This window comes from Macrobrachium nipponense, chromosome 12 (genome assembly GCF_015104395.2).
Source record: "Macrobrachium nipponense isolate FS-2020 chromosome 12, ASM1510439v2, whole genome shotgun sequence".
Classification (NCBI taxonomy): Eukaryota; Metazoa; Arthropoda; class Malacostraca; order Decapoda; family Palaemonidae; genus Macrobrachium; species Macrobrachium nipponense.
In genome coordinates, this window is record NC_087205.1 from 94,962,452 (window position 1) to 94,984,951 (window position 22,500).

At 36.4% G+C, this 22,500-nt stretch overlaps 1 protein-coding gene across 2 annotated transcripts in view; it reads right to left on the minus strand.

Annotated features, from left to right (window-relative positions):
- The window catches only part of LOC135224676 (histone-lysine N-methyltransferase SETD1B-like), a 581,280-nt gene that overhangs the window by 161,216 nt on the left and 397,564 nt on the right, over positions 1–22,500 (minus strand). For both annotated transcript variants that reach the window (XM_064263914.1, XM_064263915.1), the window contains exons 3-5: positions 15,847–15,913; positions 12,309–12,570; positions 6,225–8,402 (exon numbers count right to left, since the gene is read on the minus strand). In XM_064263914.1, the coding sequence (XP_064119984.1) occupies positions 6,225–8,402; positions 12,309–12,570; positions 15,847–15,913 (2,507 nt within the window). The remainder of the gene's footprint in view (positions 1–6,224; positions 8,403–12,308; positions 12,571–15,846; positions 15,914–22,500) is intronic.

Genomic DNA, 22,500 nt, shown 5'->3' on the forward strand with positions numbered 1-22,500 from the left:
GCTTTTGCCACTGAATCATGCCTCTTTTTTGTACTGGTTCTGTGCAAGTGCCGGGCATTCACTTGCTATGTGGTTTATGGTTTCATTTTTCGTATTGCACTTCCTACATATGGGAGAGATGTTATTTCGTCTATCGTACTTTGAAACATATCTGGTTCTTAGGGCCTGATCTTGTGCCGCTGTTATCATTCCTTCAGTTTCCTTCTTTAGCTCTCTCTGTAGCCATTGCCAATTGTCATCGCTGCTAGTTCTTTGTAGTCTGTCTCATGTATTGTCCGTGCATTGGTTTGTTGTGCCAGTCCCTCTGTTCTGTCTGTCTTTCTCCTGTCTCTGTATATTTCTGGGTCTTCGTCTACTTTTATTTTAGTCCTTCTTCCCATGCACTCTTTAGCCACTCGTCTTCACTGGTAGATATTGCCCCAGTGCTCTGTTTTCGATGTTAACGCAGTCCTTCTATACTTAGTAGTAACTCTCCCTCCTCCTTTCGTGTTATGTATAGTCTGTCCGTATTTGCTCTTGGTGTAGTGCTTTGTGTATTGTCATATGTTTCCTGGTTTTCTGATCTATGCTGCGGAGTTCTGCCTTCGTCCATTCGACTATTCCTGCGCTGTATCTGATTACTGGCACTGCCCATGTGTTTATGGCTTTTATCATATTCCGCCGTTGAGTTTTGACTTGAGTATCGCCTTGAGTCTCTGCATATATTCTTTCCTGATCGTGTCCTTCATCTCTTGGTGTTTTATATCTCCTCCTTCCATTATTCCCAGGTATTTGTATCCTGTCTCATCTATGTGTTTGATGTTGCTCCCATCTGGTAGCTTTATCCCTTCAGTTCTCGTTACTTTGCCTTTTTGTATGTTGACTAAGGCGCATTTTTCTATTCCAAACTCCATCCTGATGTCCCCAGATACAATTCTTACAGTCTGGATTAGGGTATCTATTTCCTTGATGCTCTTACCATACAGCTTGATGTCGTCCATGAACATCAGATGGTTGATTCTGTAGCCTCTTTTCTTGAGTTGGTACCCGGCATCCATCTTCTGATAGTACTTTTGTCATGGGGAATCATGGCTACTATTAATTATTATTATTATTATTTGATTATTATTATTATTATTATTATTATTATTATTATTATTATTATTATTATTATTATTATTATTCAGAAGATGAACCCCATTCGCCTATTCATTGAAACTAAGCCCCACAGGAACCACTGACTTGAAATTTAAGCTTCCAAAGAATATGGTATTTATTAGGAAGGAGTAAGAAGAGACAAAGGGTAATAAAGAGAGAAGATGCCTCACTGATTAAAAAAAAAATTAACGTGTTAATAGTTAAAATGTATCAAAATGCAAGGAGAATAGTATCAAGATAAGTGTGATAAAGTGTGAAAAGGAGTAAGACTTCTGTTGTGGACCGTATGACTCGGTTAAGCCAACATAGACCTAGCAGTCCTTATTCGTTTATCTGTATATGAGAAGAAAATGTTCAACCTAAGACAAGGTGCTCGTTACTCTGTAACAGTTTCTATTACAGATAAGAATAAAAATATAAAAAAATCTATTAAGCAAGATTTTTTATTTTATTTGTATTACACGATCTTCCCACGCCTTCCCTATCAGCCTTCTCTCTCTCTCTCTCTCTCTCTCTCTCTCTTTCCAACACTGCTTTCACAACTTTAACAATGTCCCCTGTTATCTTTCTCCTCACGTAGGGCAACATAGTTCAACTTTCATTTCCCTGTACAAAGCTATGCCAATCAAGGATGAGAGAGAGAGAGAGAGAGAGAGAGAGAGAGAGAGAGAGAGAGAGAGAGAGAGAGAGAGTGGGTCACAGTGACACCCGAGTCCATGGGATGAGTATGCGAGATCTTTTGTGTCATCCGCAAACTAATCCTTATCTAATACTGCATAATCATAATTTGTCAAAAAAACTAGCAGCTTCCACATAGGCATCTTTAAATTCAGGAAATTTCTCCTGCAAGCGTTGTTCATCTATGTAATTTTTCCTGGATAAAGTTCGATAAATCTATTATTATATAGGTCTCAATTTATTATTAACGATTTTGTCTTATAGGTCTAGTGTATAATATGACAGTCTGTACAGTCTCTGTAAAGAGGGGGAATATTGATTCTTATGTACACACTTACATACAAACATACACACATACACTTTTTCTCTTGATCAAACTCAAAAGTCAATGACTTGAATCTTGGCTGGGTCAAATGCAGCTCTCATATATTATGCAATTCCCTTGATGTCAGTTAAACATACCCATGGTACATATGGCGAATCTGATATTGAAGGAATAATTGTGTCAATATTTTGAAGTAAAGTCATACACAAACACACACACACACACACAGCACATATGCCATATCAACTGGATTGAATGACTTATAGTCCTCTTCCAAACATTAACAATCACATTAAGGACTTCAGTGCAAACACCTAGGCAATATCTATGGAATTTAGAGGCTTGACAATCAATGCAAGCAAAACAACATTTTGATGACGGGATAGGAAGAGAAAGAAAAACTGCAAACAGGAAAGTAGACATGTGGATGCTGGGGGGAAGGTGTGAAGTGAGCACATCACTGTGGACCAGATGTAAGAGATGGTATTGTAGGAGCTACTAGGGATTGGAATAGAAGACCAAATTGGGAAGAAACGTGGAGCATTATGCTACAAAGTAGGTTCTGAGAAGGCAGTAAGAAAAACAGTAACAGAACAAAAACCGATGATGGATGCATAAGGCCTGCGATAAGCTATGCAGCTGGAACATAAACACTGACCAAAAAATGGAGGCAATTCTGGGAAGATGTCATCATAAAATGCTAAGATTCCTGCCTTGAGTGCAATTACAGTATTACGATTCTGTTATTGGTAAAGAGATGTGGTGCCCAGCAGCAGGAAAACAGAGATCTCAAAGACTGAGATGTCATGAAATCCTCGTAAGGAATATACGATGGCCTAGCAATGTACAGTATTACTTATCAATAGGTAAAGGATTATATCTAAAATGTTAAAGTTTGTTTCATGAAATAAGAACTTATAGAACTTAACCCTTTAACCCACTAAACTGTTCCACATTCAGCTATTTTCAAGAGAAATAATTATGTAAGAATAGAACGATTATTGGCTAGGTTGAATGCTTAAACTGGTAAAGAACAAGTCCAAAACCTAATATACATGGAAGATATACAGTCAAATAGATGAAAAATTCTTGCATAATCTTGGCTGGAAAAGCTACCGAAATAATACAGTACTTACGATATGAACAACACCATTATGTACTGTAATTGCAGTACTACATTTCTATATGTGATCCTTCTCTTGCCTTAGTGTAAAATTCAACAAATTCAACACGACAACAAATGTTAACCAAAAGAGGAAATACTAAGTATGGTGTTATCTACATAATGTAAAATAATGCTCCACAGGTGTTATTTTATCTTTGGAAACAGAATAGTATTAAACTGTAATCCTAATCTCATGTGCTCATCTGTAAATCTTAGAGTATAGATATTAACCTCACTATGTGTACCCAATGAAAACACATTTCTAACAGACTAAACTGTTTCATCAAGCTCATTGACATATGCATTCAAGCGCACTGAAAGCCTGGAGTACTTAAGTTTGCAAAATCAACTGAGTGCTGACAGTAATATAAACTTAAAAGAAAATGTTACAGAATCTCTAAAACCTGATTCTAAAGTTGCTATTAAAAAAATTTATTAAAAAACACTTCTCAGACCAAGATGAAAGCATCAAATATTTCTAATAAAATATTAGAAGATTGTATACCAAAACTGCTCTTCCTATTTAACAGTCAACATTATCATCAACACATGAAATATAGCTAAATATGTATTTAGTTTGTAGTTAAAAGAGTAGGGAAGTGTAAGACTTCAGTTGAAAAGTAAAAGAAATCTTGTTCATAGGTAGTAATCTGTCATAAAAACCAAGATAACTGCTTAAAATGAAATAAGTGTTGTTTATTCAAGCAAATAAAAAGTGTTGAGACACTTAAAAGGAAGTCCTACAAAAAAATACCCCTGGCAGTAGCTATTTCTTATGGATACCAGCCATAGAGCCTTATTCACAAGAATACCATGATCTGAGTTTTTGAAATGTAGATTTAGCCGAACCCTGACTGATATACAAATAAAACTATTACAACTGGCCAAGGAAATAACTCTGGATGGTTTGACAGAAAGAGACTATGTAACTGACTTAAAAAAATTCTATGATTTCAGATAAATAAAAAAAAACTATTCAATGGGACCAACATCTTTAAAGAAATATCCCTTGCCTGTGACCAATTTGTAACAAGCTAGACAACATACAATCTGCAATCAAATACTGTAAGTAATCTAGAATATCATCTCAATAGTAATAATTTACAAATATGTGGTCTGACTCTTTCTCTTAGAACTTATGTATCGTGACAAAGTCTACTATAGCATCTTAGGCTCAAGAACTGCATTTGGACAGCTTAAACACCACTAGGTGAAGGTCTGACATGCAATAGAAAAAATTTACACCTATCTACCATATAAACTTAATAGCAAAACACTGAATGGGGTCTCATAATGCTACTGAAATTATTTCAGCCCTTCAAAAATAAGTACTATATATGCCATAGTTTTGACATTTCTTTCTCCTGAACCATTACATATGTGCAAATAGTGTTAAGGCACTCTCATCTAAAATAAAGCTATATATCATGAGAACGTACATTTAAATGAAATTGTCTTTAGACGTCATAATCAATACAACTGCTACAGTCCTATATCTCTATTCTCTCTCCTGGTTTCCGTTTAACAGAATACTATGGAATCTAGGGTATGCAGCATTACTAAGATCAGACACAGGGGAGGTAAATTACATTCAAGAAACTTTCTTAGAATGCCTGTTCCTGCTTTTATGTTTAAGATACTTCAACTGACATGAACCAAATTGTTGCACAATCTAAGAGAAATCAATATGCAGTTAAACTTTTCCATATATAGTACAGGACCTGAAAAAGTCTCTTACAACATGACATAATTGTCAGTTCCTGTACAGTGGCAAGGACTGGGACTTATAAAATTCGAAATTATCACAACTGGAATTGTCCCTTGATGTAGATTTTTTAAACTGTAATAATTAATACTAGCGTTGCTATAATTTTTCCTTTGCTTAGCTAGTCACCTACTAACCTTATGATCTAGTCTGCTTTGCTTTCTACACAATATCCTAAAAGCTATTCAGTCATTGATATAAAATAACTTTTTAAATAATATGCCTAACCAAAACATTTCTCACATCCCTAGTAAAAAGGTTAAGAGATCTGTTTCAACTTCTATATACTATGTCTTTTGATTATCACACATAAAATGAATTCCTGTTCAGTGTTATGTAATATGAAAAACATGAGATGAATAGGTGGATTCTTGCACTGTTGTTCTTGATGAAAATTGAATCAAAAGCCCCACAGGAACACCTTGGAATTAAAGGCATGTAATTTAACTTTTAATGACAGTGCAGTACATACCAGTAGGCTACAGCCATTGCTCAAGGATTAACTGATGGAATACCTTAGTAAAATGAAACGGCCCACTAAAGCTCCATTTCAAACAACTCTTATCGCAGGCTGGAAAACCTGTGAGTCTATTTGACTATAAAATACAGCAATATTTTCAAGGTTAATTTTACACACATTTCACTGCTAATGACCAAGACATCTTGACGACAAAATAATAAATGTGAATATGTTAGTTTTAACTTCATGATTGCTTAAGGGGGCATTTTCCACTCCTTAGCCCAATAATCATCTTGTCGAAATCCAAAATTACCTCAACATTTTGAAATGGGATTATAGAACACTCATGAAAGGTCTGGTGACTAATGCCAGGTTACTCAAACAGTATAATTTTCAAATATCTAATGCCATTAGCTCTCATGGCTGTAGAGATTTCAAGGAAAACAAACTTTCTGAATTACAGATTATAAAAAAAACCATGACAATTTATTGTTGCCAAGTTGAAGGTACTTTATTCCCAATAAGGGAAGAGAAGTTTAAAATTTCCATTGTCATTACGTATTTGTGACAGAGGCTGCAGTTTCCTACTTTGACAGCTATTCCATCAAGAAACTTTGCTCTTGGTGGTACACTAAGGTTTGTGATTTAGAAGAAACTTAACATTATAACATTCACATAAAAATAAAACACTTACCTTTTCCTTTTTTGCCCACCATTAGGGATGTGGCTCGTCGTAGTTCTTTATTTTCTTTCTTCATATCGGCAGGTGTAAGGTTGGGCGGTAGAGTTGAGTGCTTCTTTCTCTTCCCTGAGAGAGTGACTTCTTGTTGTGATGGCTCTGACACAGCTTCTGCCAAATCTTCAATACTTCTAAACCGACCTGATCCATCTCGTGTAAGGGGTATAATAGAGGGGCTCAGTGATGGAAGGCGATTGAACTCTTGTGGAGAGGGCAATGCTGATTCTCTTAGGGAAGACCTCCAAGGTTCTCGAATAATATCTCCATGAATTCGGGTGGAAGCTCTAGATGTGGACGTAAGTTTAGTGGTGGTTGCACGTGTATTGGAACCTGAAGAAGAATTTGGAGTTGGCGTTCGACTCCCGCTTCTAACAGTATCGGCAATTCTAGATAATAAACGACCTGAGCGGCTTCCTTTGGAGCCAATGCTTCCTTGATCTTCTGTTATAACAGCTAAGGTATCAGGTCTTGGTCTTGGTTCTAAATTTTTCAGGTTTTCTAAGAATTCCCTGTCAGTTAAAGGATTATCACTATCTTGAATACTATAATGACTAGCAAGTGATCCATTGATGGCACTGCTAACCTCACTCCCACTACCAATCTGTTCATTTTGCCCATAAAGATCATCTACATGTGTAATCTTATCACCTGTACTGTAATGAGAGTAATTTGAAGCAACCTCCAGAATTTCATCCTTCCCTGGGGTACCAGTGTGTAGCCAACTGTTATTTTTAGAAGTGGAGGGAGTTGAAGGTGCTGATCTGAGAGAAGATCTTGATATGTCTCTGTGTGATAAGGGTGTGGGAGTGGTAGGCGTTGCTCTTAAAGATATCCTAGAATGATCTCTGGGTGGATTTGTTCTAGGTGTCCAGTGCATTGACTCATCTCTGGGAGGAGGAGGTGGAGGTACTTCCATTGTTTCTTGTATGGCCACCTCTACTTCATCTCCTTCATCTCTGTTTCTTTCCAAATCCTCAGAAGCAACAGATGCATGACTTCGAACTGATTCTTTACCTTTCTTGCTTTCTAGTCTGTTATCTTTTGAACTTTCTGCATCTCTTGGGGAAGTTAAGGAAGGTGGGGTTCCAGAAAAGTCTGACCGATTGTCGCTTCCCCCACTTTCATCTGTTCTTGCTGTGCTAACAATTGAACTGATGCCACTGTCTGCCCTTTCCTCATTTGGAGTTTTCTTTGAAGGTGGTGGTGGTTTGAATTTAGGTGGGCTCTCATCCAAACCTTCAATTAATCCTTCCTTCAACATAGATCTTATTGTTTCAAACTTTTCAGTAGGCTTTGAACCATTAGAACCAGTACTATTTGAACTCTCTCTAGAATTTTCTCTACTGAAATTATTTACCTCCCCTTTACTCTCATTTTCTTTCCCATTTCCTTTCGGAATACATTCATTCTCCGGAGACTTAGAAAGAGACTTTTTTACTTTTCCATTAACATCTTTTCTGTCCCTTGCATTACAACCCTTAGATCCTATGGTATTTCCTGGTCCTGATGATACTGGAGATAACTTTGTCTGTCCATATGAGGAGTTTCTAGCTTGACCTTCATTCATGTAATCAAATGATGCAGTGGAGCTTTCCATGGAGACAAGAGATTCCACTGAATTTTGCCTGAGGGGTCTTTGACTAACAGAGGAGGGGCCTGAAGGGCTGGCTGTAGAGTCTTCTAGGGAATCATCTGAAAAACCATTCTCATTGTCAGGTGGAGGTAATCCTTGGTGAAATTCTTTTATCATTGTTTGCAGAGGTGTAGAAGGCGTCTGTGATGGAGTGGATGACTTTGTAGATTTGGACGTTATAATTGGAGTACTCTGAAGGCTGTCATCACTCAGGGAATCTCTGTTACCAAGCTTCTTTTTCAAAGGATAACCTGGTGAGCCAGTGACATAAAATTGTGAGCCATGGAGAATATCTGATTCATTACCATCTGAATCACCATCAACATCATCATCATCATAATCTGGTGTTGGTGAAGGGGGAGCAGGAATGAACATTCTTGAAGAATCATTAAATACCCCTGAGACAATAAAAGCACCTCCACTTGGACGACCTCCACGAGTAACAGTATTGTTGCCCTCTTCCGTAACCACAGGAGCCTCGTCAAAGCCACTGTCCTTGCCTGTAAAAGACGAGGTGATATAGCACAAGGCTGAAATAATTCATCAAACTTTGCCAAATCATGCAAAAGTGATAAATATCACAAAACAAGGCAGGTTGATTCCCTATCTAAATAAAGGCTATCTTTGTCCTGCATAACTCAAGAAAAACGTTAGAAAGAGACTTTAAATAGAGCTCATGGGATATAAAACCTCCATAAGTATGTTTATACACTGAAGAAACATGTTATTAGGTCACTTTATCTGCACAAGGTTGTAGTCTGTTACTTAATCAAAATAAGGTACGTATTCTCATCAATTCAAGCACATCACTATTATTTCTTACTTTGATTCTGTTCCAAACTCTCTAGATTTATACTGATTAAACAACTCCCTTCAGAATTCTATATGGTACTATCCTACAGGTATTTTCCTCTTCATATCTTGTTCTAGTATGTGCAAGTTCTAATCCATCATAGATACAGGTATTATACTTCCATTTGGAGTGAACTCTATCCTTTTAACCTAACTGAAAATTTGTTATGTACCATGCATATGTTAGTAGTACGTATACCTGTGTATACACATTACATACAAGGTTTTAACAGCTTCCTAATACAGGTGATGTGCAAAATTAGCATATTTTAATCCATATAGTTCTCTTGAAGAAGATCCAAAATAATTAAAATAAATAAAATACTATTAATGTATTCAGATACAGGTAAGTTTTAACTGTGACAATCACTTCTGATGGAAGGGAATGAATATAAATGAGTTCATTTCTACAAATCACAGAAACAAATATGTACAAGTTGCACAACACTAAAGCACAAAAATAAAGTTTAAACATTAAATAGTACATCCCAGGGGTTAATATTGTCTAACCTTCACAACAGCCTTTGGAATATTTCTCTGTACTTGACTTCAGCTGAGCTGTTTCTCTTTATTTTAAAAAGACCTCTCTTTAGTTTGTCCACCATGCATTCTTCCTTCACTTTTTTTTACTTTATGATATTTCAATAAAGTTTCCTTCTTTTCAAAACCATTATACATACATTTTTTTCTTCTTAAAAAGCACTCCTTTCTTTGTAATTCACCCTGACACCCAACCCTAATTTTATCCAACATCCTTATTCAAATAAAAACAGCCTTTTCAGTAATTCATTTCATACATACAAGGCCTTTGCTTTTACTAATGGTATAAAGCTAGTCTGTACTGAAAACAAAGCATTACAGTGCAGGCCAAAAATTAGCAGATCAGTTGTCAACTAACATCCGAGACATCTCCTAGATGGGAATGCTCTCTGTATTACCAGCAAAAGTCCATCACTTGCAAACTATGATGATTGCAAACCCTATGAGTTAGCAAGAAGGCATTCTCATCAGACTAATCTGACTTTTATGGGTGCAGTTCAAAACACAGGGGTGGTATTTTATTTCAGGGATCTTCAGCTGTATGTTCATCTGAATAGAATTCATCATAATGATGGCATGTGGTATCTGGAAACTGACTATGGTAAGTCTATAGTAATCCTTAGATTATCACTTTCTAATCCACATATAGGAAACTGACTTTGGTAAGTCTATAGTAATCCTTAGATTATCACTTTCTAATCCACATATAAGGATACAGTATGTGGTACTTCAAAACTAACTTGGATCTTGAGTTGTCTTAGCAATATCCCTTTATAACCAACATAAGATGGTCAACACTGAAATACTGTACAACTTTATGATGTGTGTGTGTGCACATCTAAAAGAAACTGATAAGAAAGCAAGTAAAAATAAACAATTATCAACCACTCCTTTCCTCACTGCTACAGCACCAGCTAAAAAGACATCAAAATAAATATCTGTGCAATGTTTCTGAGATAGAATTTTGCAAAAGCTGACAGACATCTTCAACAACCCTCTCCTATAACTAGAGCAGTAAACATACTACATCACGAAAAACAGAACAGAAATAGTTTCCAGTTTCACATAATGGAAATTAATTACAAAGAGTTCAGCTTTCAAGCTCATAGGTCTTGGTACAATAACCAAAAGGCTATTTGACTATTTCTTTTATGTTGCTCTGTGTGGTTTACTGTTTGCAATACACAAGGATAAATGTGGTATCAAGGGACTTCAATTTTCTCTTCCAATAAAGTATTTCTATAATGCTAACATACGTGTTTCATATCATTTGCTCCTCCTCGATTCCTCGAGTAAGACAATTATAATTTTATTCAACATCATAGTTGTCTTTCTTCTGGTGGAAGTAATCTTGGAAGGCCTTATATCATCCTTAACACTGGAAGCTTCAGCTTGTTTATTTACAGTATTGGGTTCTCTTTGCTGAGAACATGACAAGTGTCATCTTAGAATTTGGGTTCTCAGTCTCAAACATCCATACAGTTTGTGCTATTTGTCACTGCTAGACTATGATCAGCACACATTCACCAAAAAAATTCTTCCATCTGCATGGGATGAAGTAAAATCAGACTTCCCCCGCAAGATGTGAAAGCCTAGAGATTTGCAGTGATCTAGAGAATATAGGAATTATTCTACTGTCAAGATAAAACACAAACAAATGCCCCTTTAGTTGGCTTGGACTACTACCGGCCTTGTGCTAGCACAATTGCTGCGGTGAAGACCACAGGCGCTGTCAAGCACGAAAAAGTGCTCAGAACTAGAACACTAAATCGCTGCACAAAACTCAGGCAGGACTAGTACACTGAAACGAAGGGCAGAGGCAATGAAATACAGTACTATGTCCACATGAAAAGCTAACCAAAAGTTGCCTATCAACCATCTGATAGGGAAGGGATCTCACCCTACCGAGATGTTTTTTTTCCATTTCTCAGCTAACGACCAATGATAATTTTGAAATAATCTAATGCACTATCATGATGCTTCCAACAGTAGTAAAAGGCATCAGTAACAAAGGTAGCCTTGATTTATCTGATCACATCATTCATTTGAAGTCAGCTTCCAAAATACAAAGAACAAAACTTAAAAACCATTTTTGTCTGCTTCCAATTCATTTTTTTTTTTTACAACATGCTTGTGTTGAAGGCTTCTCATTTAGGTGCACTCATTTCATCATACCTAAATTAGTTTTAATCACTCTTCACAAATCCATTTCCATAACTTTCCTTAACCTTTCCAAATACCCTTTCATACTAACACTGCTGTTTCTTCTGTCTTGGTCTTAAATACAGAAAAATGGAAATCATAACACAAAATATTAATTTCTTCATATTCTCCAATAATCTATGCTCATCATTAGCCTTTTGTGTACTAAATATCAGAAATACCATTTTACTCTTTTATAAGAAGCATACTGTGCCCGAATCTACTTTACCTTTGTTAAATAAATTAAATCTCTTTAGTAACAATCTAGAAAAAGTAAAAATCAGGATCAGTTACTTAAAATACTCAAGTAAACCTTCATATCAAGGGTCTATAATCTTTTTAAATAGTTCTTAATGATATGCAAGGCTATTTTTCATAACCAAAATATATGTACTGGCAAATGTGTATCCAGTTCCCCTCTTCAAAGCTTCTGTGTTGTCAACATTAATAATGACATCTTTAAAACTGGAGAAACACTGATTATACATTGTAAGTACAGGTATTTCTAAATACTTTTCTTCATAAAGCACTTAAGGTAAAATTTTTCTCTGCTTAATTAAAAGAATAAATACTAAACAATGCAGACACATTCTTTAAAAAGATCTACTTTATGAGTTTCATTCAAATGCTTTAAAAAACCTTGACATTCTATACACAGGACAATGTCTCCCAATTGAAGACCTGTGGATACTATCAAAACAAGACATTCTTGATTATATTAACTATCTTCTAAAGGTAGAACTTTATGTAAGGTCAAACAAAGTAAACACTTATGTAAAAAAAAAATAAATAAATAAAAAAACTCATCTAACCTGAGATGAAGTGAGGTAAGGAGGATGAGTTTTTCATAGGCACACGTGGACTTGATTCCCTGACAGGTTCTCCTACTCTAAATTCTGAAGAATGTGTATTACCGGAGTCTCGGAAGGATGCATTGACACCGCGATAACCTGAAATTTTTCTCTTGTTGCTGCTATTCGTGTTGGTATTCAGGATTCTTCTCTCTTCTGAAGGGGATGAGAGACCGGAGCTATCCGAATGGCCAACAGATGTGAGCCTCCTACCAAATCGATGCTGTGGAAATAATATAAAATATTTTAGTTCACTGAAAAAACAGCATGCTACAAGAAAGTTCAAATACCAATACAAACTATTACAGCAGTAGTAAAGACCTGAAATAATTAAAACACTATTTGCTATTCCAAACTAATATTTTATATTTTAAGAGAACGATAGAACTGTCTGAAGTACATCAAGATATATCCAAAGAACATTCCTATCTCTTGTGAACAAAATTTATCCATCAATATATTAATAAACTAACTGTTTCCTACCTAGTGAAATTAAATGGGAAGAAAAATATAATATAATCATTTAGGAGTTCTTTCCCTTTTTTATTGATTGACTGATTTTTTTTATTAGAGAAACTTCTAATATAAAGGTAAATCTGTGCATGCCAGTTAAAATATTTTAACTTAATAATGTGTATGAACCATACGAATAATTTGCATGTTTCATAATTACAAAACCTTTATCCCTTAACATCTGATAAGCACACAACAGTGCTGATTTCTATCTAAATTAAGGGAACTGCTCAGTAAATCTCTTCAGTTAGTTGAGAAATCATTTCCATTGGCCAAGACATTCACTTCATAGCCTTTACTATACTGAAGTGTGTGGGATACCTTCAGAGGCACTAGGATGGAAGTACTCGTCGTCAAATAAATAGTTTATCATTAAGGTACGTAGATATAACAAATTTATATTATGCATCCATACAAAAAAAGTATATCTGTTTGACTCATGATAAATTGCTCATTCACTCGACAGGCTTTGTTGAATGTTCTCTCTTGAAAACAGCTTCATTCTTTGCGCCTCTTTTTCGACTTTAGTTTTAAAAAGAGACGCCCACGAATCTAACGGAGTTCATCCTAAAACTACAAGTATCATTTTCTTTTATCCTGGCTCAGAGAAAACGTACTTAAATTGAATATTAGAAGGGAGACTACTTTATAAAATCACATCACAGAAAACGGGAATAAAAGCATTCGAACACAAACTATCCTTCAGGATTTCAATTCTATAAAACTGAAGACTACTATACATAAATTATATAAAAACTAATATGCTGAGAAATTCAGAATAATGGGAATAAATTACGTCAGGTTCTAATTGATTTTATGAAGTTTAGGCTCCCAAGCCAACCACAGAACAATTTCGACCATTCAGAACTTGGAGCACTGAAAACAAAATCCTAGATATACTAGTTAGCTACACTACGAATCAACAGTCAGAGAAGTCAAGCAACAAGACAAAAGAAGGGAATCAGGAATGGATAAAAAGTAAAAGGGTAAAAAGTGAGTGCGCCTATGGGCCGAAGGGACGTTGCAAACACCATTTGGTAATGCCTATAGCGCGCCATGTGAGGTGCACTGATGGCACTCTATCCCTTCGAGGGGCGAATAAATTACCATTCACTAAAATTACACTAAACTCTCTCTCTCTCTCTCTCTCTCTCTCTCTCTCTCCTCTCTCTCTCTCTCTCTCTCTATATATATATATATATATATATATAAATATAATATATAATATATAAATATATAATATAGATATATAATATAAATTATAATATAAATATAAATATAAATATATAATATAAATAATATATATCTATATATATATATATAAATAAATATATTATAATATAATATAAATATATATATATATATTATATCTATATATATATATAGATATATATGTATATATAATCTATAATATATATATATATATTAAATTTATATATATATCATCTAATATATATAATCTATGTTATGTATATTATATATATAAAGGCTTTGACAATCACGTTTACAAATTACGTAACGTGTAGTAACACCAAACTAATCAAGATGTAATTATACCTGGCACAAAGTTAACAAGGTAAATTGTCCTCTTGGCTCTCACACCCCCCACCCCCCCAAAACCCTCCAACAGCCTCCTAATGATTCCTCCCCTAAACGACAAAGTTCTGTTAAGCTCCAATTTCTTTCTCGCCTTTTCTCAGCACATTAAAGATACTTTTCCCTAGAAGGTAATGATTCTGCCTGTCTCTATCCAGTGAACAAGAATACTAAAGGCTAAATTGTTAATTTGCTTTCAAAAACTGACCTTGTACGTCTAAGCAAATTTGCACTTTATTATACTAATATATATAATTATAATAAGGTTATCTTTTCAGTATCATAATCTAGAACAACGCAAAGGTAATATGGCAACACGTTGTCTAAATCGGCTGCTGTGAAATAAACGTAATGTTGCTATTTTGTAACCATCTCCATCTTTCTACCACGTAGTTTTTTTCTGGTATACAGTTCATTCACACCCAAGACCCATCTGTGCAGAGCAATGAGCGACATCCATTTCAAGGTATTCAGCTAATGTTCCTTCTTTGTATTCCATTTTACAGGTTCTACATAATGGATGGACGACTAGTAACAACGTATTTGATTCCTCGAAATAAATACTTAAATACTATTTCATTTAATCTACATACATTTGTTCTCGTAAACAAAGGGTACTAGTTAGATTTCATACGCGCACATAAAATAAACTGACGAACCTACGGCGAAGAGATATTTGCATATGCGTATGGCATACTTGTGCATTACGTCTCTGTTGATTGAACTGGTCCACAGGGTAAAGCCAACCCTCTTATTCCCTTTGACACTATATCCCTTGGGGCAAGGTCCAGTGCTGGTACAACGCTGTCTTAATCTAAACCCACAAACTAAGTACACTGCTAATTTGTAAAGCGCAAAGCGAATGCTCGTTTGCAAATTTCTGAGCGGATGTGCAGGAACTTCCTTGAAAAATTCGCGAAAAAGATTGGATAATACTGTAGCATCGTATGCCACTTCAAACAATCTCTAGGGGGCTCTCTCTTTATGAGAATTTGAAGTCTTTTTCTTTAAGGAAATTTAGGAGTCGTTTTCTTTAAGAAATTTTATAGGTTTAAGAAAATTTTAGGAGTAGCTACCTTTAAGAAAATTTAAGGGTTATTTCTTTTAAAAAGTTTTATGGGTTCTTTTTAGAGAAATTCTGTAGGGGTCTTTAGAGAAATTCTGTAGGGGTCTTTCTTGCAGAAAATTTTTGGGGTCCCTTTCATAGATAAATTTTTAGGGATCTTTAAGAAAATTTTAGGGTCCTTTTCCTAAAAAAAAGTATGGGTGTCTTTAAAAAAAAATTTAAGGGTCTTTCTTTAAGAAAATTTCAGGGGTCTTTTCTTCAAGAAAACTTAGGGGGGTCTTTTCTTCCAGAAAATGTTAGGACACCATAACACAGGTAACTCACCTGTTGAGGGTAGCCACCTCCTCCTTCATCATTGGCGTCGTCATCTCCGCTACTTCTACTGGGATTCCTGAAACAAAAGAAAATGCATTATTATTATTATTATTATTATTATTATTATTATTATTATTATTATTATTATTATTATTATTATCAGTCCAGCACAGAAACAGAATATGGGAAATCAATAGCAAATTTGAGACAAATAAAAAAAAAATACAATGAATAACAACTAATCAGATATATAAAAGGTAAAATTGAAAGACAAAAGAGAAAAAATAATTTATGAAGTGAGACTTATAATGTCAGTCAGTTCTACAAAAAGGTCATACCTGTATTCATGTGAAATTTTGCTTTTAATATCTATAATATCTATAATAACGACTGTACTTTACTGAGTTTCACTTCAGAACAAACTATACTGTCCCACATTAGCAACGTTACTGTTACAACTGCACTGTGTCACACTCTATGTATTATTCACTAAGTTACTTCGTGCGTTCTCGAAAATTCCAAGTCTCACAGTTACAAATATGGGATAGAGCAGAATATATCAATTAAGCCAAACGCCATGAGCTGCGACCTATGAGGTCATTCTGCGCTGAAAGGGGAAATGAACAGTAAATTTGAAAGGTGTAATAGGGAAAAAACCTCGCAGTTGTACTATGAATCAATTGTTAGGAGAGGGTGGAAAGTCGTATGGAATATGAAAGAGGTCGCAGCAATGCCTACAGTGTACAGAATGAGGCGCACTGACGGCACTAACCCCGCTACATAGCAAATATGGGATGGAAATTAAGAAGGTTGAATGTCCACTTCATCAATGTTCAAACTATCAGAGCTCATTCCCAATGTGAAGACTACACAGTTCTATAGATGTTTGGACAGGTGGGAAGGAAGTTCGTTCTTCTGAAAAAGATTGATTTCGTTCATGGTTTAGCGCCACAAAGGAATTACTGCGCTGGAAAACACGCTGTGTGATTAACGGTCAGTCTTGCTATGCGGTCTTAGACGTGATAGATGATCGACTCGCTCCACTGGAACTCGGGCCTCAATGTGATCCATAACTGATGAATGATGAGTACTTATTATCTTACAGACTAAATACACACACACAAACACACATATAATATACACACAAATATGTATATATATATATATATATATATATATATATATATATATATATATATATATATATAAAGTCATAAAAGGTCATTAAACACTATATATCGGTGGACTGACTCCCCACCGTATCAAGTAGTGAATGACAGAAGTAGTTACATTTGCGAAATATATAGTGGGAGATATGCCCATAGGTGATGCCTTACACACACACACACACACACACACACACACACACACATATATATATATATATATATATATATATATATATATATATATATATATATATATATATATAAAACAAAGGCTACATGAATGTACATGAAGGCGTACAAACATCAATGCTGAGCGTTCTACAATTTTGCAACAATTTTTTTTTTTTAATGGTTCCAGAAGTTTTATGATCGCAAGTACAATTATGTTCACCGAAAATTATCCTCGTAAAATTATTCAAATAGATACAATTTCAATATTTGCATGAGGAGCGCATTATCTACCCGAACGAAATTACTCGTTGGAAGCACAATTTCTGTTTATTTCTCTTAAAAACTACTTTCTAAAAGAATAATGTCACGTGTACCCAGTTTCCGAGAGAGAGAGAGAGAGAGAGAGAGAGAGAGAGAGAGAGAGAGAGAGAGAGAGAGAGTTTTATAATTCTGCATTTCTAGCTCACGAGAATTTTTATTATTGTCAAAACGAACTAATCATGATCAACGAAGTATAACTATCTACCCAAGTAATGCGGAAGGTTGGTTGGCCAGACATGCAGAGCCACCTACAGGCCAAAACATGAACTATACTTTGGATCATCTGAATAATGAATACATTGAGGGTTCCTTATTAAATTTAAGTTTTCTTTGACATGCCAATTTTGGTGTCGGAGGAGGGGGGAGGTGTGTGCAGGGGGAATTGGGAAGGGAGGAGGAGGAGGAGGAGGAGGAGGAGGAGAGAGAGAAGAAGAGAGAGAGAGAGAGAGAGAGAGAGAGAGAGAGAGAGAGAGAGAGGGTTATGAGAGAATGAATTGGAGGAGAGAGAATGGTTTATAGAAAGAATTGAGAAGGGTGAGGGAACGGGGGAGAGGGGGCATTAAGGAGAGGGGTGTGGGTGGGGGAGGGGCAGCACCCTTTTAAATTTCAGCCCAAAAACATTCACTTAACTCCGGGGCAAATTTGACCAAGGTGCTGCTGCTGCTGAGGGTCCTAGGAAGCCTTCATTCATTCATTACAGAAGCAAATTCGCCTTAATGGAACCTTATTAAAGCGGCGAGATAAAATATATGCGCGATGCAGCAGGGCGGCTTCCATCTCCGAAAATGGCTTGAGCATTAGCGATGCCTTTCTCCAAGAGGATGGAAAAAGAAGGAAGAAAGAGGAAGGGGGTAAAAGGACCCATAAGAGACGTACACATCCAGTTAATAGCCCTGTCTAAAAATGACGACGTTTACGTCAGCTGATTATGGTGCTAACCGTAAGCTAATTAACTGAGCCCATGGAACTAATACACGCAAGTTATTCACTGGCAGACAGTAGCGAATAGAAACATAATGACAAGAATTCCAAGGGTAAATAGTAGCGAGGCAGGAATAAGAACAGGAGGCAAGTGTTTAAGAGGCAAACAGCAACCTCTAGTTGATTGTGCATGCGGAACGCTCGGCCAAATAAATATTAAGCCACACACACATACACACGCACACACACACACACACCACGCTTACAGCATTCCCCACACTAATGCATTCTGTCTTCATTGATTATGGATGCCTTTTCCGGATATCTGACCGCTCAATATTTTGATAGACTTTTCCTATCGCTTATACAGTCTTCATGTACTGCACGTAAAGCCATTGAGAATATATTGCAAAACTATTATTTATTATAGGTATTTTGGTCGTAAGAATAGAGCATTTAAATTCATTCTTGAGCAAGATTCAATTCCTTGTGATCTATAACTAATCACTACTGTAAAAAATTCAAAAGGCTACGAAGTTTCTCCGGTACAATCGAGTTTTCTGTTTAGCGAATAGTACTCTATAATCCTCAGCAATTGAAACTTTCATCTACGGCCCGGTGGTGGCCTGTCCTATTACGTTGCCAGACGCACGATCGTAGCTAGCTTTAACCTTAAGTAAAATCATAACTACTGAGGCTAGAGAGCTGCAATTTGGTATGTTTGAAGATTGGAGGGTGGATGATCAACATGGCAATTTGCAGCCCTCCAAACCTAGCAGTTTTCAAAAATGAGGACTGACAGACAAGTCATCACTATAGTTTTGTTTTACAGAAAACTAAAAATGGATGAAACCTGACCATAATCACTTTTACTTCGACAGACTGAGGAGATGAATAGGATCTCGCTCACGCATGTCAAGACGAAAGACAACTCCTCTTGATTACAAAGCCGTCGCTGTAAGAGGTGTTCTATCACAAAGACATCCAAGACAAAAATGCTTCCTGCACTATTAAGTTCCACAGACGCAGCAGCAGCAAGTCGGGGTGAATTCTCTCTCTCTCTCTCTCTCTCAATCTCTCCGTCTCCCTCTCTCTCTCTCTCGCTCTCTTCTCTCTCTCTCTCTCTCTCTCTCTCTCTCTGGATACTTGGCCGGAAAGTCATCTGATAAGTCCTCAGGTACCAGACCAGAAAAATGAAGGGAGGGTTTCGGGTTCGTAACCTTGCGAGATACGTCCACAAGACAAGACTTTGTTCTCAACCATAAAAATAATGGCTGCAATTGTTGGGTAACGATGCGAGAGACAGACAGACAGACAGACTGAACAAACAGGCAAAACCATCAGAGGGAAAAGACGAATAACATTTCTTCCTATTACCACTCTCCCAAGGGGGTATCCCACAGAGTCTGCCTTGATCGGAGGACTGTAGACGGTCACTCGAGGTTCTTTGCAGCCTCAGTCCTTATGGAATAGTTGCACTGCTTTCTGCCGTTTTACTTTTAACCCTTTAGTGTCTTCCGGTTTGGCTGTTCGACTTCTTTAACATTCCCTTGCTTTAATTATTATCTGTGGTTTACGAACAAATCATTCGGGCGAGAATTATGATATTCTAGAAATAATAATAATAATAATAATAATAATAATAATAATAATAATAATAATAATAATAATATTCCTGTGATCACAATCATAAGAACACTAAGTACGATCCCAAGATCCCTGAAAAGGTACCTGGAAAAAATAGATGCTGAAGTAGCTCCAGGACTCATGCAGAGGAGTGTGCTACCAGAAACAGCGCCGATAGTGAGAAAAGTGATGGACTCCTAAGAAGGAGGCAGGATGCAACCCGGAACTCCACCCCCAATACTATAAAAACCACCCAGTCGAATTGGATGACTGTGATATACCAATATTAATAATAATAATCAACTCTTCCCATTCAACTTTCTTATTATTATTTCGAATATGCATACATTATCTAATAACACCCTATATATTCTTACCTGAGCGCTCCTCGTTAACGCAGGTAATAATATTCCGAGAGAAACAAAGTCGTTTAAAACCCGCCATCAACGGAGGAAAAATGACACGAATGACGATATGGATAGAAAAATATACGAGAAGCCTGCGAGTAAAATCAGATAAACAAAACAATGAATAGAAAAATCAATAAAACAGATAAATAACGAAGCCACCTGCTGGGTCTCTGCGTGCAAGCAATTATTGGCTGGTTGGGAACCCATTCGTTCATTTCTCAAATTAAATTAGCAACATAAGCGTGTTTCGAAGAAGAAGAAGAAGAAGAAGAAGAAGAAGAAGAAGAAGAAGAAGAAGAAGAAGAAGGACAGAGAGAGAGAGAGAGAGAGAGGAGAGAGAGAGAGAGAGAGAGAGAGAGTTAACTTTTTTTTAAATATGCCTGGTCTTATTTTCAAGGACATTTTTCATGCAATACGTTTACATTTTTCCGTGGATTATAAGGCTTCCTAGTTTAGTCTTTTCACAAATTTCACAAACTTAATGTAATATTAGTTCCATTTACGTCTTCCTTTAGCATTTCATTATATTATTATTATTATTATTATTATTATTATTATTATTAGTAGTAGTAGTAGTAGTAGTAGTAGTAGTAGTAGTAGTAATCAGAAGATGAACCCTATTCACATGGAACAAGACCGCCACAGGGGCCACTGACGTGAAATTCAAGCTTCCAAAGCAGTAGATAAAATAACAAGAGAAGAACTAAACCCTTCAGGAAGCTTTCTTAAGATGTGAATTAATGACTCTATCCGTCTCCTCCCCAAAGTATTTAGTAGAGGTAGACAAAACTTTTGGGAGAAATATTTTTAATGCTAATGACTCTCTCTGGTGTCAGTCCTGATAAATGGCCGTCTCCACTGATGTTCCTTTTGAACAAAAAGAAAAAGGAAAGCTTTAAGAACAATATGGAAGAATTCTGGAGTTCTGGGAACATTATTCGAATGAGTATTTAGAGGACTTTTTTTTTTTTTTTTTTCCTAAATAGAATTCATGAAATTCAAACCCAGTACTGGGGTACTTTTGGGCAGTGGGGTACTTCCGTCCAGTCATAGCTTAAGATAGTGAAAAGGAGTTAGAGTGGCTGAACAGCAAGATGAAGTAATCCAGAAAATAAATGAGACGAAGTACAAATATCTTGAGACTAAGATATAATGGTTTGTGATATTGGATACTAATAAAGAAGAAAAGAAGTGGATATCGAAGGAGCGTACAAAGTTAACATATGCGCGCAACTAGTGGTCGATGGGACGTTGCAGACGCCCTCTAGTAATGCCTACAGTGCACCACGTAAGGTGCACTAACTTCACTAATCCATAACGACGAGTCAGCTAATGCTGGTAAACCTACAAAGGCCCGTGGCGAGGAAGTGTATGGAAAAAGTAAAACGAAAATAACAAGGGCTACTTTAGACGTCCTGCAGTACACCACCATCGTCGCGCGACTCTCTCTATCCTGAGTAGCGAGACTAGACTCTGAGTAAGACGATGATGAGTCAGGAACGACAAGGAACTCTCCTCAAGGTGAGTGTCAATTAAGCAACGCCATATGGCGTATGACACTTGCCACTGCTCCTCCAACTCCGCGCCCCACCCCCCACCCCCCCCGGGGTTCCTCAAAACCACCTGGTAAGAAGCAACGCACAGACTTTTTACAGACAACGGATGAGACTTGGGGAGCAGCCATGATCATGGACGAAGAATGAACGTGTGTTGGGGAACTAAAAATCTCTCTCTCTCTCTCTCTCTCTCTCTCTCTCTCTCTCTCTCTCTCTCTCTCTCATGAATAACACATATTCAATATCGGGATATCAAAATCAACTCTTGTAACCGGTAACAAAGCCTAAACTGCTTACACCTAATTAATGTATGAAAGTTACTCAGTAAGTAGCCCCCTCATGCATAATACGAAGGCTTGACTGATTAAACTATTCCCGGAATTATTAAAATAAGATATAAATACAAATAAAAAATCACCGCTACCGTAGCAGAGCCGTATTCAACGTCGATTAATAAAATAACGAAACGCTGGACCAATTAGTATCATA